Raw genomic sequence first — 17,035 nt, 5'->3', positions numbered from 1 at the left:
CCTTACCACCCACTCATTTGCATATCATTTGCATATGCTTTGAATTTTTTTAACCCGTTTGGCCACCCTCTTACCACCCACTCATTTGCATATAATTTGCAATGCTTTGAATTTTTTAATCCGTCTTGGCCACCCCCTTACCACCCACTCATTTGCATATGATTTGAATTTTTTAACCCTCTTGCCCCCCCCCCTTACCACCCACTCATTTGCATATAATTTGCATATGCCTTTTGAGATTCCCTCCCACATTCCACCCACTAATTTACATGCCGATTATTTATTTTTTATGGTAAGTAACTATTTTACCATATAGTAATCTTATTTTTCAAAAGAGGGCGCCCCTTTTTAAAACTTCTTTTTTTTTTCATGGTAAGTCTCTATTTATCATATATATATTTTAATGTTACCAACATTTTTCAAAAGAGGGAACCACTTTACATTGACCGGGAAAAATTTAAATGGTTCGATTACTTATATATTTAAATATTTAAATTTTTTCAACGTTTTTTTTATATTCGAGAATTTTTCAATATTATATATATTTTTTAGAAATTATTTTTTAACTGTAAGTACTACAAGTTTTTTCATGAATTTGAAGATTCATCTAAACGTTGTCAACAAGCTGTTTTGAGTTTACCTGTATCCCTATCATAAAAAACATAAAAAGTGTCATAAAAAAGAAAATTCCTTCCAACATGCGAAAAACTGTCATTATGAAAACTCCTCTCTTACTAAAAACATCTTTTTTTAAGAAAGTTCAGTGAAAAACAAAATTTTTTTCCATTTTTTAAAAATTAATAAGTTAAAAAAATATTTTAATTTTTATTGAAAAAAAACTAATTTTATTGAATTAAATTCTTTGAGTTTATTCATTATCATTAAAGTGTAGTGAAAAAAAAAGTGATTTGTTTAAAGAAAATTTGAATTTGAAGAAAAAAAAAATGGTATGTATAATTTTTATATATTTTATAATTTTTTAATAGAAATCTTTCATATTCTTATAAATTCATTTTTTAACAAATTTTGATATTTTTATGTACAGAATTCTGAAAGAAAAACTATTGTTCGCCTACAAATGGATCCAAGGCGTCGTCAGGAGGAAGCGGCACCGACGCCGAAATGGATGATAGTTATAAATCCCGAAATGTGGAGCTTACCGAAATATTGGATGGTATGTTAAAAAAAACTAATTTTTTTATTTTAATTTTTATTACTATTAACATAATAATTATTTTTTTTATTATTAGTAGTGTTGATATTTTTGTTATTTTTATTATTGTTATTATTACCATTATTATTATTATTATAATTTTTTGTTATAATTTGTTGTTTCAGAGGGATCAGTATCAATATAGGGTTATAGAGGGCGTGATTAATCAATCAAAACCAACAAGGACTATAATTGATGTGCAAATTAAAAAAAAAATGAAATGGGGGGTTGAATCATCAAAACCGCAACCATCATCGGATCCGGAGGCAATACCCCCCTCCATCAATTATTCGTCATCATCATCATCATCATCATCATCAGAATCAACATCATCTGAATCATCATCATCTGAAGATGAATCATCATCATCATCATCTGAAGATGAATCATCATCATCATCATCATCTGAAGATGAATCATCATCATCATCATCATCATTACCAGCATCATCATCATTACCATCATCATCATCATCATCATCATCATTATCTAAATCATCATCATCGTCATCATCGTCATCATCATCATCATCATCATCATCATCATCATCATCATCATCATCATCATCATCATCATCATCATCATCATCAGCATGATGATTCATCATCAGCATGATTCATCTTCAGATGATGATTCATCTTCAGATGATTCATCTTCAGATGATGATGATGATGATGATCGTCCTCCCACTCCAGACATTTGTCTAAATTTACCTCCCCCGACTGATTTTATAATATCCTATGATCGTCCTCCAACCCCAGACATTTGTCTGAATCGTCCTCCAACTCCAACAATTCGTTCTCCTAACCCTCATTCAAAATCAAATCCTCGTAAAAGAAAATCCTCGGAATCCAACCCCCCCTCCTCTAACAATGATGATGATGGAAAAAAAAGTAAAAGAAATTAAAAAGCTTTTTTTTTTTACAAATTTAGTTTAAATTATTTTTTTTATTTTTTTGTTTAAAAAAAAATGATAAAAAATATAATAATATTTAATAAATTAATGTTGTATATATTTTTATATTTAAAATATTTTTTAATAACATTAATTAATAAATTTGTAATTTCTATATACTCTGTGTGTATTTTTTTTTGTATACTTCCTATAATTTACCTTTTCCCTAATTCAAAAATAATAAAAATTATATTGACAATTAAATATAAAAAAATATATAACCAATTTTTTAAGTAAAAATATAAATTATTTAATTATTATTTCATAGTTACCCTTCACAGATAAAATTACCATATGTCGGGAAGTTACCCTTCCTAGATATAAATTACTATATATCAGGTAAGTTACCATAAGTCGGTAAGTTATCATTCATAGATGTTATCCATGAATTTCTACTTTACCTACTAAGTGATTCATAGTGTTTTCAAGATCTACCGCACAGGATAATCGATGCAGTAGAGTAATAGTAGGGAGTGATGTGGTGGGAGAGATGGGGTGGGAGTGTAACCTAGCTACCCCCCCTTACCACCCACTCATTTGCATATGCCTTTTTAGAGAATCCCTCCCCCTTTCCACCCTCTTGACCACCCACCACCCCCCTTACCACCCACTTATTTGCATAGGCCTTTTTAGAGAATCCCTCCCCCTTTCCACCCTCTTGGCCACCCACCACCCCCCTAATTTGCATATATCTTTCCTACATATTAACATATACGGCCCCGAAAATTCAAAAATCATAATTAGAACGTCGAGGAACAAAGGGTTCGCGAGATACCGCGCGGGACTGTGGGTGGTTGGGAGTAGGTGGCTGTGGGTGGTGCACAGTGGATGACTCAAAAGTTTGCGCGGCACATGCGCGCGTACATCACCGGGCCCGTTGGTAGTCCATGCGTCAAGTGGGGATGGAGTTCGGTAGTGGGGTGTTGTGAATAGTGGGGACGACATGTACCTCAGGCGATTCCCGTGGCAAGGAAAGTCATTCTGTTCTAGGTTCCAGAATCAGCAGCATCAACCCGGGGCTCCTCCTTACATACACCAGTACTAGTAGCTGTCTCACCAAGCTGAGTCGGGTCCATGAGAGAGAGAGAGAGGGGTGCTACTCACTCACGCCAATAGTAGCTGTCTCACCAAGCTGAGTCGGGTCCATGAGAGAGAGAGAGAGGGGTTCTTCTTCTCACTCACACCAATAGTAGCTGAGTCGGGTCCATGAGAGAGAGAGAGAGGGGTTCTTCTTCTCACTCACACCAATAGTAGCTGAGTCAGGTCCATGAGAGAGAGAGAGAGGGGTTCTTCTTCTCACTCACACCAATAGTAGCTGAGTCGGGTCCATGAGAGAGAGAGAGAGAGGGGTTCTTCTTCTCACTCACACCAATAGTAGCTGAGTCAGGTCCATGAGAGAGAGAGAGAGGGGTGCTACTCACTCACGCCAATAGTAGCTGTCTCACCAAGCTGAGTCGGGTCCATGAGAGAGAGAGAGAGGGGTTCTTCTCACTCACACCAATAGTAGCAGTCTCACTGAGTTCAGTCAGGCGCGCAAGAGAGGGGGCCACCTACACGTAGAAGCAGTTGTAGTAGAAGCGTGCACATATATCTCATCTAACTCAACACGCTTGAGACTACTTTCACTTCACAGACTGTAGTCTCAGTGAGTTAAGACTTGTTTCTTGCCTGTCTCAACTTGCTCAAGCGCGCTAGAGAGGGGGTGCTACTTTTACACACATTGTGTGTTATAAAGTTTAGTCAGAACATTTTTATGTAAGTATTTATTTATTTATATGTGTATATAATGTTAGTAATAATTAAAAAAAATTCCTTTATTCTGTTGCAGACTAGTCTCAGGAGTAACAACAAACAATTAAGGGTCAAAAGCATTCAGTTTGGAGGTTCCAAATATATCCGTGAGAGGGGGTTCCACTACATTCAACTACATTCAACAGCATTTTTTTTTCTCTGTTTCAGCTTATTCTTTTTGTTACAGTATCGTTTTAAATAAAAAACAACAATAAAAAATGGCTACACGCAGAAATAATAAACCTTATGAAAGAATAGTTTCACAGGATAGCATTAATGAAATTTGTGAAGTATCAGAAAATTTCATTAATGTTGCGAAAATTGAGTTAGAATCTGTATCATCCAAGTCAGGTGATGATCGTTTCATTAGCGCATTTGAGTGGCATAACAAATGTAAAAAACATTATTCTCTTTTAAAAAAATTTTCAAAACGTTTCTCTTCTATTAAAGGTAATCAAAAGGAGAGAATTTTAAATTTACTAAAACAAATTTATTATTTTGAATGCCACTTTGATTCGGTAATGAAACGTGGATCAGGTTTGGAAGCGAATGATAGAATTAAATGGACTGTGACTGATAGGGCATTTAATTCAAGAATTCAAAGCGGAACAATTATTAATATGAGTCACATAGATGTTAATTTATTCTTAGATGATGCCTTTTCAATTTATGAAGATCAAGTTAAAGCCTGTTTAAATAGGTTAGGTTGCTTAAAAGTTTATACAGTTTTGGTAGCTAAATTTAAAAAGACTTTAGCTGATGGAACAAGTATTTTAGATTTGAAATCATTTATTGCAAAAACAGGCGAGATTTTCCCTGCAACAGATTTAAATAACTTTTATAATGAAAATGTTAAGCAAATAACCCTCAAACTTATGGAAGAATTTCAGGAGAAAGAATCAAATTGGCAACTTCACTCTATTCTCAGATTAGATGTGAACTTTAACAAATACAACCCTATGCGTGTTGGTTGTTTCATTAAACTGCCACTTGCCATTGAACGAAAAAAAGCCTGTATAAATGTCCGAAAAGAAGGTAATGAATGCTTCAAGTGGGCGATTCTTTCAGCATTATATCAAACCTCCTCTAATTCGGGAAGAGTGAAAAAATATGAGAAATTTGAAGATACTTTAAATTTTACAGGTATTACATTTCCTGTAACATTTAAGGATATCCGAAAATTTGAATCTCAAAATGATGTTTCAGTAAATGTTTATGGTTTACAAAAGCATAAATCAAAATTTACTGTAATACCATTATATCTCTCATCTAGTAAGAAAGTCTCACATGTGAATCTTTTACGCATTGAGGAAGATTATGATGAATGTGAGGAGGAAGATTGTGTTGAAAAATCAAACACTACCACCTCATTCACTTATCATTTCGTTTGGATAAAAAATTTATCCAGGCTTGTAGGCAAACAATTATCACAGTCTGAATATAAGAAGCATATTTGTGATCGGTGTTTACATTATTTTAAAAATGAAGAGGAGCTTAATAATCATATAGAAAATTGTATAAAACTAAATAAAACTAAAGTTATTTTACCAAAGCCTGGACAAAATAGGGTTCATTTTAAGAATTTTTATAACAAGGAGCGTGCTCCGTTTATCATATATGCTGACTGTGAGAGCCTACTGCTTCCTGCGACTGATTCTTCATTCGTAGGGGATAATACAGAAGTTTTTCAAAAACATAAACTTCTGAGCATTGGCTACTATTTAAAGTGTTATGATGACACTTTATCAGTATACAAAGCATCCCCTATTAATGAAGAAGATGCAGCAAAATGGTTTGCTCGTGAATTAAAACAAGTGGCAGAGGATGTTGAGCCTGTTTTTATAACTAACGTTCCGATGGAAGTCTTAAATGCAACTCAAAAAGCAGCATTCAAAAATACTAATGTTTGTCACATCTGCAGAAAAATTATCACGCATGGGGGTGTTAAGGTTAGAGATCACTGTCATATAACTGGTAAATATAGAGGAGTCGCTCATCAGGATTGCAATCTGAAATATCAGGTTTCAAAAACTATTCCTGTGGTTTTCCATAACTTGAGTGGATATGATGCACATTTCATTATAAAAGCTATCGCGACTGAGTTTGAGGGTAATGTTAGCCTCCTTCCAATTAATAAAGAAAAATATATAAGTTTTACTAAACACGTTGCAGCAAATGATATCAAATTTAAATTTATAGATTCCTTTAGATTCATGGCATCATCTTTGGATAAATTAGCATCTTATTTGACGAATTATAATATTGTAAATTCTGAATTTCAAGCCTATGATATGGATAAAATTCAGTTACTAACCCGTAAAGGAATTTTTCCATATGAGTACTTGGATTGTAGATTAAAACTTAATGAGGAACAACTACCGCCAATAGAGAAATTTTACAGTACCTTAAATGATTCAAATATAAGTAATGAAGATTATCTACATGCACAAGAGGTTTGGTCTGCATTTAATTGCAAAAATATCGGTGATTATGTATATTTATACATGAAAACAGACATTTTATTACTTGCAGATGTTTTTGAAAATTTTAGAGACCAATGTCTTGATGCATATGGTTTAGATCCAGCTCACTATTATACAACTCCTGGATTGAGTTGGGATGCTATGCTAAAGTATACAAATGTTGAGTTGGAACTTCTTACAGATATTGACATGATCATGTTTATTGAACGTGGCATTAGGGGTGGGATTAGCCAATGTTCAAATAGATATGCTCATGCTAATAATCATTATATGAAGAATTATAATGAAAAGGAAGAATCATCTTACATTGTGTACTTGGACGCTAATAACCTTTATGGATGGGCTATGGTACAAGCACTTCCCTACGGTGGTTTTGAGTGGGTAAAAAATATAGATAATACATTTAACTTTAACATCCCTGATGATTCACCTTTTGGTTACATATTAGAAGTGGATTTAGATTACCCTCATGAATTGCATAACAGTCATAGTGACTTACCATTTTGTCCTGAACACTCAAAGCCACCTGGATCAAAACAATCGAAGCTGTTAACTACTCTCTTACCGAAACAAAAGTATATAATCCATTATCGTGCACTTAAACAAGCATTAGCACATGGTATTAAACTTAATCATATACATCGAATTTTAAAATTTAAACAGTCCACTTGGTTAAAAAGTTATATTGATTTTAATACTATGATGCGAACAAATGCTAAAAATGAGTTTGAAAAAAATTTGTTCAAACTTATGAATAATGCTGTTTATGGCAAGACTATGGAAAATGTACGAAAGCATGTAGATGTCAAGCTTGTGACAAAGTGGGAGGGTAGGTACGGTGCCGAGGCTCTTATTTCAAAACCAAACTTCCACACAAGAGCTATCTTTAATGATAACTTGATTGCTGTGGAACTCACAAAAACGGAAGTGTACATGAATAAGCCAATCTATATTGGACTTAGCGTTTTAGATATTTCTAAAACATTAATGTATGATTTTCATTATAATTATATGAAAATCAAGTATGGTAATAATTGTAAATTACTCTACACTGATACCGATAGCCTTGTGTATAAAATTAAATGTGCAGATATCTACTCTGATATGAAGGTAGATATTTGCAAATTTGATACATCAGATTACCCAGCTAATAATGTATATGGCATTCCGCAAGCTAACAAAAAAGTCTTGGGTCTCATGAAAGATGAGTGCAGTGGGAAAATTGTAACAGAATTTGTTGGATTGCGGAGTAAAATGTACAGTCTTCGCGTTGAAGGTCAAGATTTTATAAAAAAAGTTAAAGGTATCAAGACGGCAGTTGTGAAAAAAACTATTACTTTCAATGATTATCTATTCTGCTTAAAAAACGTTCAAATTCAATCTAGAACACAGTATTGTATTAGATCAAAATTGCATAATGTACACACATTAAAACAAACCAAAACAGCTTTAAGTCCATTTGATGATAAGAGATATTTATTAAAAAATAGTACAGACACTCTCGCTTGGGGACATTGCAATATTGTAAACCATGATGATGATGATGATGTAGAAATGTTACAAGTCTGATGTATATATTTGTTATTTATTTATATTTATTGTATATTTCTTATTTATTTATATTTATTGTTTATATTTCTTATTTATTTATATTTATTATACATATTGAAAAAAAAGAGTTGTAGTGGAAGGAAATTCTTATTAAATGAAAACTTTTTATTAATTTTATGTCTACTTTATTTAATATAACCTTCATATACATTATTACAATTGTTGACATAGCTCTAACAAGTATAAATAAATTCTCAGAAGATGCCTTTGTTCCTTTTTTTTCAAAAAAAAGCAAGTTGAAACAAGTCTAATCTGTGAAAAGCATAAATTTCTTTCTTTGTTCCTTTTCAAAAAAAAGCAAGTTGAAACAAGTCTAATCTGTGAAAAGCATAAATTCTTTTCTTTGTTCCTGTTCAAAAAGGCAAGTTGAGAAAAGTCTAGACCATGAAATGCATAAATTCTTTTCTTTGTTCCTGTTCAAAAAAGGCAAGTTGAAACAAGTCTAGTCTGTGAAAAGCATAAATTTCTTTCTTTGTTCCTTTTCAAAAAAAGCAAGTTGAAACAAGTCTAGTCTGTGAAAAGACTAAAATTTTTTTTAAAATTATAATGACTTTTTTTTTTGTTTCCTTCAACAATGAAGTTGGAATTTGTCTAAACTTGCTTAATTTCATTCAGTATATGAAAAGAACATTCTCTTAACTTTTCTAAAAGTTAACTTTAACTTTTGAAATAGTTAACTTTAACTTTTCAAATAGTTAACTTTAACTTTTCAAATAGTTAACTTTAACTTTTCAAATATTTACATGCTTTTTAAATGTAACTTTTCAAATAGTTAACTTTAACTTTTCAAATAGTTAACTTTAACTTTTCAAATAGTTAACTTTAACTTTTCAAATTTTACATTTCTGATTTTTTTATCCAACTATTGTGAGAATTATCGAATCCAAGCCATTTGACATAGATTTCATTACGACGATTTTTAAGGACTTTTTCTACCAAATAAATATCTGGAAATTTCACTTTGGAAATTTCTTCTTCATAGAAGCCGCCTTCGATGGGTTGATCTTGATAATCCTTCAGCTTGTAAGTTACTGGATTCGTTGATTTGACTTGAATAATGGTGAAAATTTCAGTCGTCCAGTTGGGTGTGTATCCTTTTTCAAAAACATTCTTATACTTGCTCACTCGTACTCGATCACCAACTATGAATTTTGCTTTTTTAGGCAAAATTTTTCTTTGTTTGGAGATGCGTTTCAACAGTTTCTTTTCATCTTCTCTGCTGACATCCTTAGGTTTCATTCCAATAGTACGATGTTTATTGTTATTATACTTTGTAACAAGAGATGGTAAAATGTCTTCCCATTTATAACTTCCTCGTAAGTTGAACTGTGGCCACATCATATTTTTTAGTGTGCGGTTAAATCTTTCGATAATTGAAGCTTTTAAATTACTATAAGTTGAATACAGTTTAATTTTATATGATTTCATTAAACTCTCAAATATAGAATTATAAAATTCTTTTCCTTTATCAGTATGCAAGTTTGTAGGAACACGTCCATTCACAAGTATAGATTCCATAGCTTCAGAAACATCTTTTCCACTTTTACTTTTTACAGGAATAGCCCATGCATACTTGGAAAATATATCTATAACTGTAAGCATATATTTAAAACCTTTATTAACTTTAGAATAAGGTATCATTTCAACTAAATCTGCTTGCCAAGTTTCATCAATTCCACGCATTTCTACTTTACGACGTGGATAATTTCTCCTAGCTTGCCTATGTAACTCTGTCACAACTGTTAACTTTTTATCATCCATGTTCAAGGATTTATAATAAAATGATCTGAATAGAACAATATTCAATATAATAATGATGTTGATTTTACAAGTTCACTCTTAATATATAATTTGAGCTTCCCGTAATTCTTCAATTATTGACATAATTTCATTGTTATGACTTGAATTGCCAGCCTGTTGTGATGCGACAAGTAAGCGTAGACGATCAACAATCTCATTTGGATCATCCCAATAGACATAGTCTGGATATGATTCTTTCTTCACCGTCATAAATTGTGGTAATTGAGTTTTTCTCTTCAAATAAGAATCTCCGGATTTGAGCAAAAGTTTTGCAATAACATTAGTATATTTGTAAGTCTTATTACTACGAATAGGTTTATTTGGGCTATAGTTCTTTCTATGTGCATTCGTACTACGCAGGATTTCTTTATAGTTTACGAAATCATTAGCATTTGTTAACTTCTGATCAGGTTTTTGTCGGAATATGAGTTCCAATAATCCATCCGTTTTAGAATATTTTTTCTTCCCAACTAGGTTAATGTAAGAACCTTCAAAATTAATTTGTGTATCACCAATCATATATGTACCGTCGGGAAGTTTACGTACTCCATAAACCATATCTATATATTGTTTCCTATTTTTATCCAACATTTGTAGAAATTTCTTTGTTAATTTATCAGAATCTTCTTCTTCTTCCAGAGTATCAATCACATTACTTGCGTCTTTAATATTATACATGCCTTGCTCATGAAAGGTATCATTAAGTATATTATTATTTTGCTCATTAACAATAATATTATGATTCTCTTGATTGGGCAATCTATCAATTATATTTTCTTTTGATAAATTTTGCATGTCTTCTTCTTCATAAATAGGATCATAAAACGTTACATCATCATTATAAATAGATTTGTTGAAAGGTGTATCTTTACTAATGGCAGTCTTAAAAGATGATTCAAAGTCTTCTTCTTCTTCTTTCTTTACATGGTTTTGAAAATTTTCAATCTTTATAGGATTTTTAGTTATATTGACTAATTTTTCCAATGGAGTAACTAATGGTTGAAAGGTTTCTTTCAACATATTTTCAGCTGACTCTCTGCCACTTTTAAGAATACGATGCTTTCGACGTATAGCATCACTTGCTGCAGCTATTTGATGTAGTGTCTCTCGCTCCTTTCGAAACATGTTTATTTATGAAAGTCTCAAACTGAACTAATACAATTCTCTTGAAATGCTTAATATTTATAACTGAATAAAGCAATCAAATCCCTTCCTATATCTTCCATCATTTATATTTCTATCTTTATCAATAACTACAAATCCATACCTGTCAGAGTTCCAACATACTGAACATAAATCTCGAAACTGTGTAAAAGTCATATCTGTATTCACATGATCACTGTAAACATGCTTGAGATTCCTTTCATCTTGTCTGAATAGCACAAGCAAATTAATATTATCTCTAACAAGATGTTTTGGAATATGAGCATATGTTTGACAAAGATAAAAACTATCGACGTTAACATGCCGCCCCATACAAAAAAACGCCTTAACATTGTCCTGCTTCTCACAAGCGATATCATCAAAAATGAAAATTGAATTAGTTTTTGCATCCTTAGGCGTAACAACTTGTTCATGTTCACTGAATGGGAAGAACTCGATGCCATCTACTTTACTAAGTACTTGTTCCAAAAATTTATATTTCGGCTGCTGTAATGATTTTGAATATAAATATATATTTTCAAATCCTAAACCATTCGGATGTATAATCAGAGAGAGAAGTGCATTCGTTTTTCCACAATTTGATGGTCCACAAAAAGCTGCTCGAATACTATTTGAAAATAAACTTCCATGTCGTTTAACCCCATTATCTTTACTTTCAATGAGGTTATCCACATTGGCAATGGGGAGTTGTACAGCTTGTACCTTGAACTGCATCTTAGAATTGACTAATGAAAAAACTATAAATACCCCACTTATATAGTCGCCCTCAATCAGTTGGTTATAGACCATTGTCGAGTGAGGTATGATTACTCACGATAAAGTGAAGAAAAATTCTTGCAGTGGTCAAGGATTTCTCAATACTTTAATTAACAAATTACCATTCGAGTGTCACATTCCTGGTTATCAATATTGTGGACCTGGAACAAAGTTGGCAAAACGTCTTGCACGAGGGGATCCTGGTATAAATCCTTTGGATACGGCTTGTAAGGAGCATGATATAGCCTATTCAAAAGATAAAGACGTGGCTGCAAGAAATACTGCAGACAAAATACTAGCTGAAAAGGCGTGGGAACGAGTAATTTCCAAGGACGCTAAAATTAGTGAAAAAGCAGCTGCATTAGCTGTAACTAATATAATGAAAGCTAAATCTAAATTTGGGATGGGTTTAAAAATTAATAATAATATTAAGAAAAAGATTGTGAAGAAGAAGAAGAAGAAGTCGAAGAAGAAGAAGAAGAATACAATTTCCAAGAAAAATAAACGCATGACATTAAGGAAGATTATTCATGCTGCTAAAAATAATATGAAAAATAATCATAACGCAACGGACACTATTAAAACAGCAATGATTGGTGCACAAAATGCAGTTAAAAATCTTGGTAGTAAGTGTAAAATTTCATCACCTCGAATTCTTCCTGTACCTTCAAAAGTTGGCGGTATTTTACCGCTAATACCAATTTTTGCCGGGCTTAGTGCATTAGGAGCACTTAGTGGTGGAGTCAGTGGTATTGTAAAAGCAGTAAATGATGCTAATGCTGCTAAAAAACAACTTTCAGAAGCACATCGACATAATGAAACAATGGAGGCCATTGCTATAGGAAAGGGTATATATTTGAAACCCTATCGTAAAGGACTTGGTCTTTATATTAAACCACATCAAGGAAATGGATTGAAATATACAAAGAGTGTTCAAAAAAACTAATATTGAAGCTACCTCACCGCGCACTAACCGACTATGATTTACTTAAATATGCTAAACTTATGAAAATACCTAAATTTCGTGGAGTTTTTATGAGAAATGAATTACCTATTACAGGACCTTATAAATGTGAATCAGCCATAATTAATCTTGATAATAAAGAAGGTCCTGGAACACATTGGGTAGCATATAAAAAGATAAACAATGAAACTGAATATTTTGATAGTTTTGGAAATCTTTCACCACCATTGGATCTCATTGTTTATCTAGGTGTTGGTAGCTATATAAAATATAATCATGAGAGATATCAAAATTTTGATACATTTATATGTGGTCATTTATGTCTTAAATTCTTATGTAAGCAACTTAACGTTAAGAACAGTTTTAATCTATATAAGAATATGTAAATAATTATAACCTTCAGTATAAAAGTAGATGTCCAACATGAATGACTCTTTTACTTTAACGTTAACGGGAAAGTCTTCAGTTATGGAGGCTTCATACTTCCCACCTATTGAACTTTCACCTAATAAAAATTATACACTTGGACTTGTTGATTTATTTACATATAACTCAATTCCTAACATTGATGAAAATTGCAACAAATTTTATATAAACAATATTGAGATTACTATACCTACTGGCAGTTATGAAATTAAAGATATAGAAGCATATTTAAAACGTCAAATAACAGACAAAAATTATTTGTCAATAGAGTGCAACAATAGTACATTACGATGCTATATTAAATCAAATCTTTTGATTGACTTTACTCCTGAAGATTCTATTGCTAGTTTATTGGGATTCACTGCTCGCAAACTACCACCGAATGTAAAACATTCCTCTGATTTACCTGTAAAAATATTGAAAGTGAATGCTCTACGCATTGAATGTAATATTACCACTGGAGCGTATATAAATAGTGAAAAAGTCCACACTATACATGAATTTTTCCCCACTGTTCCACCGGGATATAAGATTGTAGAAGTTCCAGCACACATCATTTACCTTCCAGTCGCCGTAAGGACAATACATAACATTCAGCTGCGTATAGTAGATCAGAACGGTATTTTGATTAATTTTAGAGGAGAGACAATAACAATCCGTTTACATATTAAATCAATGTAATGGGTATTGTTTATAATCGAAAAGTTGGAAGTAGTTATAAAACTCAAACACCATGTCCATCGAAGATCAGTTTGAAAACAGCTCGCAAGGTGTTAACACCTCAGAGTCGACAATTCCTGAAGCAGCTAGGTCTACGAGTCAGAAATCAAAACTAAGGAAGAGAAAGAAGAGAAGAGGAGAAAATTTTTTCTTGTTTATTTTGTGTCGCTGTTATAAGAAAAATGGAGGAGATTCTCAGCATTCCAGCATCAGTGAATTTTGATGAATCCATAGCTAATTATGAGATTCACAGTCATCAACCATATGCATCCTCATCGTTTAACAATAGTGATGAAATTCGCATTATTGTACAAAATCAAGATTTATCTATTTTGCCAAGCAATAGTGTATTACATATTTTTGGAAGGTTGACTAATGCTGATGGAACTGATGCCACACAAAATATTCATTTCACCAACAATGCGATAGCCTATTTGTTTGATGAAATTCGTTATGAATTGAATGGTATTGAGATTGACCGTTGCAAGTATGTTGGACATACAACTACTATGAAAAGCTTGGTTTCTTTAACACCACCTCAACTTAACCGCGCTGAAAATGCAGGAGTTTTGAATGTGGAATTGAATACAAGAATGGCATTACAAGATGGATATTTTGATATATCAATACCACTTGGTATGATTTTTGGTTTTGCTGAAGATTATAAAAAAATTGTTATGAATGCTAAACATGAACTGATTTTAATAAGAGCACGTAGTGATTTAAATTCTATTATTCAAATGGGCGAAGGTGCAGATGAACAGTTCAAAGTGCAAATTAATAAAGTGGAATGGTTAGTGCCATATGTTTTACCATCTGATAATAATAAAATCAAATTATTGAAATTTATCGAGAAAGATCCACTAATTTCAATGAGTTTTCGATCGTGGGAAATGTTTGAATATCCTTTAATTCCATCAAGTACAAGAGTCATGTGGCAAATAAAATCGTCAACACAATTAGAGAAGCCTCGATATGTAATTGTTGGATTCCAAACAGGAAGAAAAGATAAACGTAAAAAGTCTGCCAGTTATTTTGATCACTGCGACATTACAAATGTAAAACTCTTTTTAAATTCACAATCATATCCTTATGGAAATTTAAATTTAAATTTTAATCAAAATCAATATTCTATACTTTATGATATGTATGCTAATTTTCAATCTTCCTACTATGGAAGAGATTCTGAACCCATATTGAAGCTTGATACTTTTAAATCATTGGCTCCTCTAATTGTTATTGATTGTTCAAAACAAAATGAGTTTCTCAAACAAACGTCAGTTGATGTACGTTTGGAATTTGAAGCTAGAAATAATATACCTGCTGAAACAACTGCTTATTGTCTCATCATACATGATCGCATTGTACAGTATAAACCAATCAGCGGTATAGTTAAAAAACTGTAAAGCAATGGAGGGGGTAAAATGAACGTAGTGGGGAGGGGTTGAACTGAGAGGTATATAACTCACGTTCCTGGGATAGAAATTTATTTCTATTCCAAGATGGAGTTCATCGTAGACGTTCAAGGCTTCAAGAAACCCTGCAACGATTTCATTTTCAAAGAGTTGGCTATACTTCCTCTTGAAGCTGATGCTCAACCTCGAGTTTACCTCTTTGAACCTCCATGTGCTTGGAATTCACTACCTGAACGTTATAAAAGTGAAAATCTCTGGCTAACAAACAATTATCATGGAATCCACTGGATGTCTGGAGATGTATCTTACGATGAATTGCGTACTATTATACAAGAAACATTACGAGGTGCAAAAACTATCTACACGAAAGGTGTTGAAAAAAAGCAGTGGTTAGAAAAATATTTGTTAAATGTACAAAATTTAGAAGATATAGACTGTCCAGCGATTAAAAATATTAAAACTGAATCATTGTTAACTACATGTACGCATCATATTACACAAACTAACCATTGTGCTGTAAACATTGTTATGATTCTTCGAAATTGGTTTCTAAATGTATCAAATGAATTGAGAAATTTTTCAGATGGCGTCGATGAAGTGGATTGTACTTATACTACTTTGAAATCTTTTTATGAAACTTCTGAATCTCTATTATTATAAATTTAATCTATTTTTGAATAAATAAATATAATAGTATTAAAAAATTAATATCTTTTTATTGTTGTTCAACCTATGCCCTTAGTATTAAGACTAATAATGAAGGTAAAATAAGAAAAGAAACAATTTTTTTAAGTAAAAATTTATAAATTTATTTTCTCTCATCACATTTTTGAATATATTTACATTTTTTTCTATTACAATTTTTTTTATGTATATTTTAATAATATTTAATATATTATTTATATTCAAATTGAATTTCATTAAATTTTCCACCGAGATATTTTAATTGCAATGTTTGAGACTGCGCGGCTTCTTCCATCATCGTATAGGAAGTAGGTTCAGCTTCAAACAGCCGAGCAAACCTTGCTGGCAGGAATGTTGTGAAAGCAGCATCCAATTCTGCTACAATCCTGACTCCGAATTTGGTCTGCACTCGCTTTATTTTAGTCACTGCATACAACCCATTTGGAGTCAATTCAGCTAGCGGTTTGGTAGGTAGGAAGCTTTCCATACGGCCAACAGCGTTAAGTTTTTGTAAATCCATAGTTTTTTTTATATCTGTAAGCAAAAAATAAAATTAAAAATAATAAAATTGAATAAAAAAAGGATTTGAAGAAGAAAAAAAAAAAGGATATAATACATACCGAAAAAATGTCTCTACTGCTGCTAGTGCTGATGCTGCTAGTGCTGATGCTGCTAGTGTTGATGCTGCTAGTGCTGATGCTGCTAGTGTTGATGCTGCTACTGCTGGTGCTGCTGCTGATGTTGGAAATCTAGGACAGAAATGATCTCTCTGGAACTGGAACCCGCACTTTAACTCTGAAACCCCACTCTTCCTCAACTCCCACTCTATATTACCCCCACTTGAAAACTGCGGAGGCAACTCCCCCTTTAATGTAAACTCTGTACCCCCACCCTATTACAATAATGCGCACGCAAAGTTGTTGAAAAGAGAGGGAGAGTGCGCGAGCAAATCACCATATACTCTGTATCCCCTCTTTATTATAATAATGCGCACGCAAAGTTGTTGAAAAGAGAGGGAGAGTGTGCGCGCAACTCACCATATACTCTGTATCC

General features: G+C 32.5%; 2 protein-coding genes across 2 annotated transcripts; both read left to right on the top strand.

Annotated features, from left to right (window-relative positions):
• Positions 1 to 1,078: 1,078 nt before the first annotated feature.
• On the top strand, positions 1,079 to 8,011 carry LOC127291554 (uncharacterized). The gene is made up of 4 exons (XM_051320745.1): positions 1,079 to 1,174; positions 1,339 to 1,479; positions 3,997 to 4,066; positions 4,410 to 8,011. The coding sequence occupies exons 1-4, from the start codon at positions 1,079 to 1,081 to the stop codon at positions 8,009 to 8,011; spliced, it is 3,909 nt and encodes a 1,302-aa protein (XP_051176702.1).
• A 6,054-nt stretch (positions 8,012 to 14,065) lies between these two features.
• LOC127291571 (uncharacterized) lies at positions 14,066 to 16,746 on the top strand. The gene is made up of 3 exons (XM_051320769.1): positions 14,066 to 14,941; positions 15,386 to 15,687; positions 16,629 to 16,746. Exons 1-3 carry the CDS (start codon positions 14,066 to 14,068, stop codon positions 16,744 to 16,746), a joined length of 1,296 nt encoding a protein of 431 aa, XP_051176726.1.
• The last annotated feature ends 289 nt before the right edge of the window (positions 16,747 to 17,035 follow it).

The sequence above is a fragment of the Leptopilina boulardi genome, unplaced genomic scaffold (assembly GCF_019393585.1).
Source record: "Leptopilina boulardi isolate dan_hultmark-lab unplaced genomic scaffold, ZJU_Lbou_2.1 LbouV2_100, whole genome shotgun sequence".
In the NCBI taxonomy this organism is placed as follows: domain Eukaryota; kingdom Metazoa; phylum Arthropoda; class Insecta; order Hymenoptera; family Figitidae; genus Leptopilina; species Leptopilina boulardi.
Note: the sequence above shows the minus strand (reverse complement) of the source record. Positions and strands in the feature narration are given on the sequence as shown.

Coding starts and splice junctions, on each gene's coding strand:
- LOC127291554 (XM_051320745.1), top strand. CDS start 1,079: ATGGATCCAAGGCGTCGTCAGGAGGAAGCGGCACCGACGCCGAAATGG. Junction 1,175..1,338: donor GCTTACCGAAATATTGGATG/GTATGTTAAAAA, acceptor TTGTTGTTTCAG/AGGGATCAGTATCAATATAG. Junction 1,480..3,996: donor AACCATCATCGGATCCGGAG/GCAATACCCCCC, acceptor ATTCTGTTGCAG/ACTAGTCTCAGGAGTAACAA.
- LOC127291571 (XM_051320769.1), top strand. CDS start 14,066: ATGGAGGAGATTCTCAGCATTCCAGCATCAGTGAATTTTGATGAATCC. Junction 14,942..15,385: donor ATCACTGCGACATTACAAAT/GTAAAACTCTTT, acceptor TTCTATTCCAAG/ATGGAGTTCATCGTAGACGT. Junction 15,688..16,628: donor GGTGTTGAAAAAAAGCAGTG/GTTAGAAAAATA, acceptor TACTGCTGCTAG/TGCTGATGCTGCTAGTGCTG.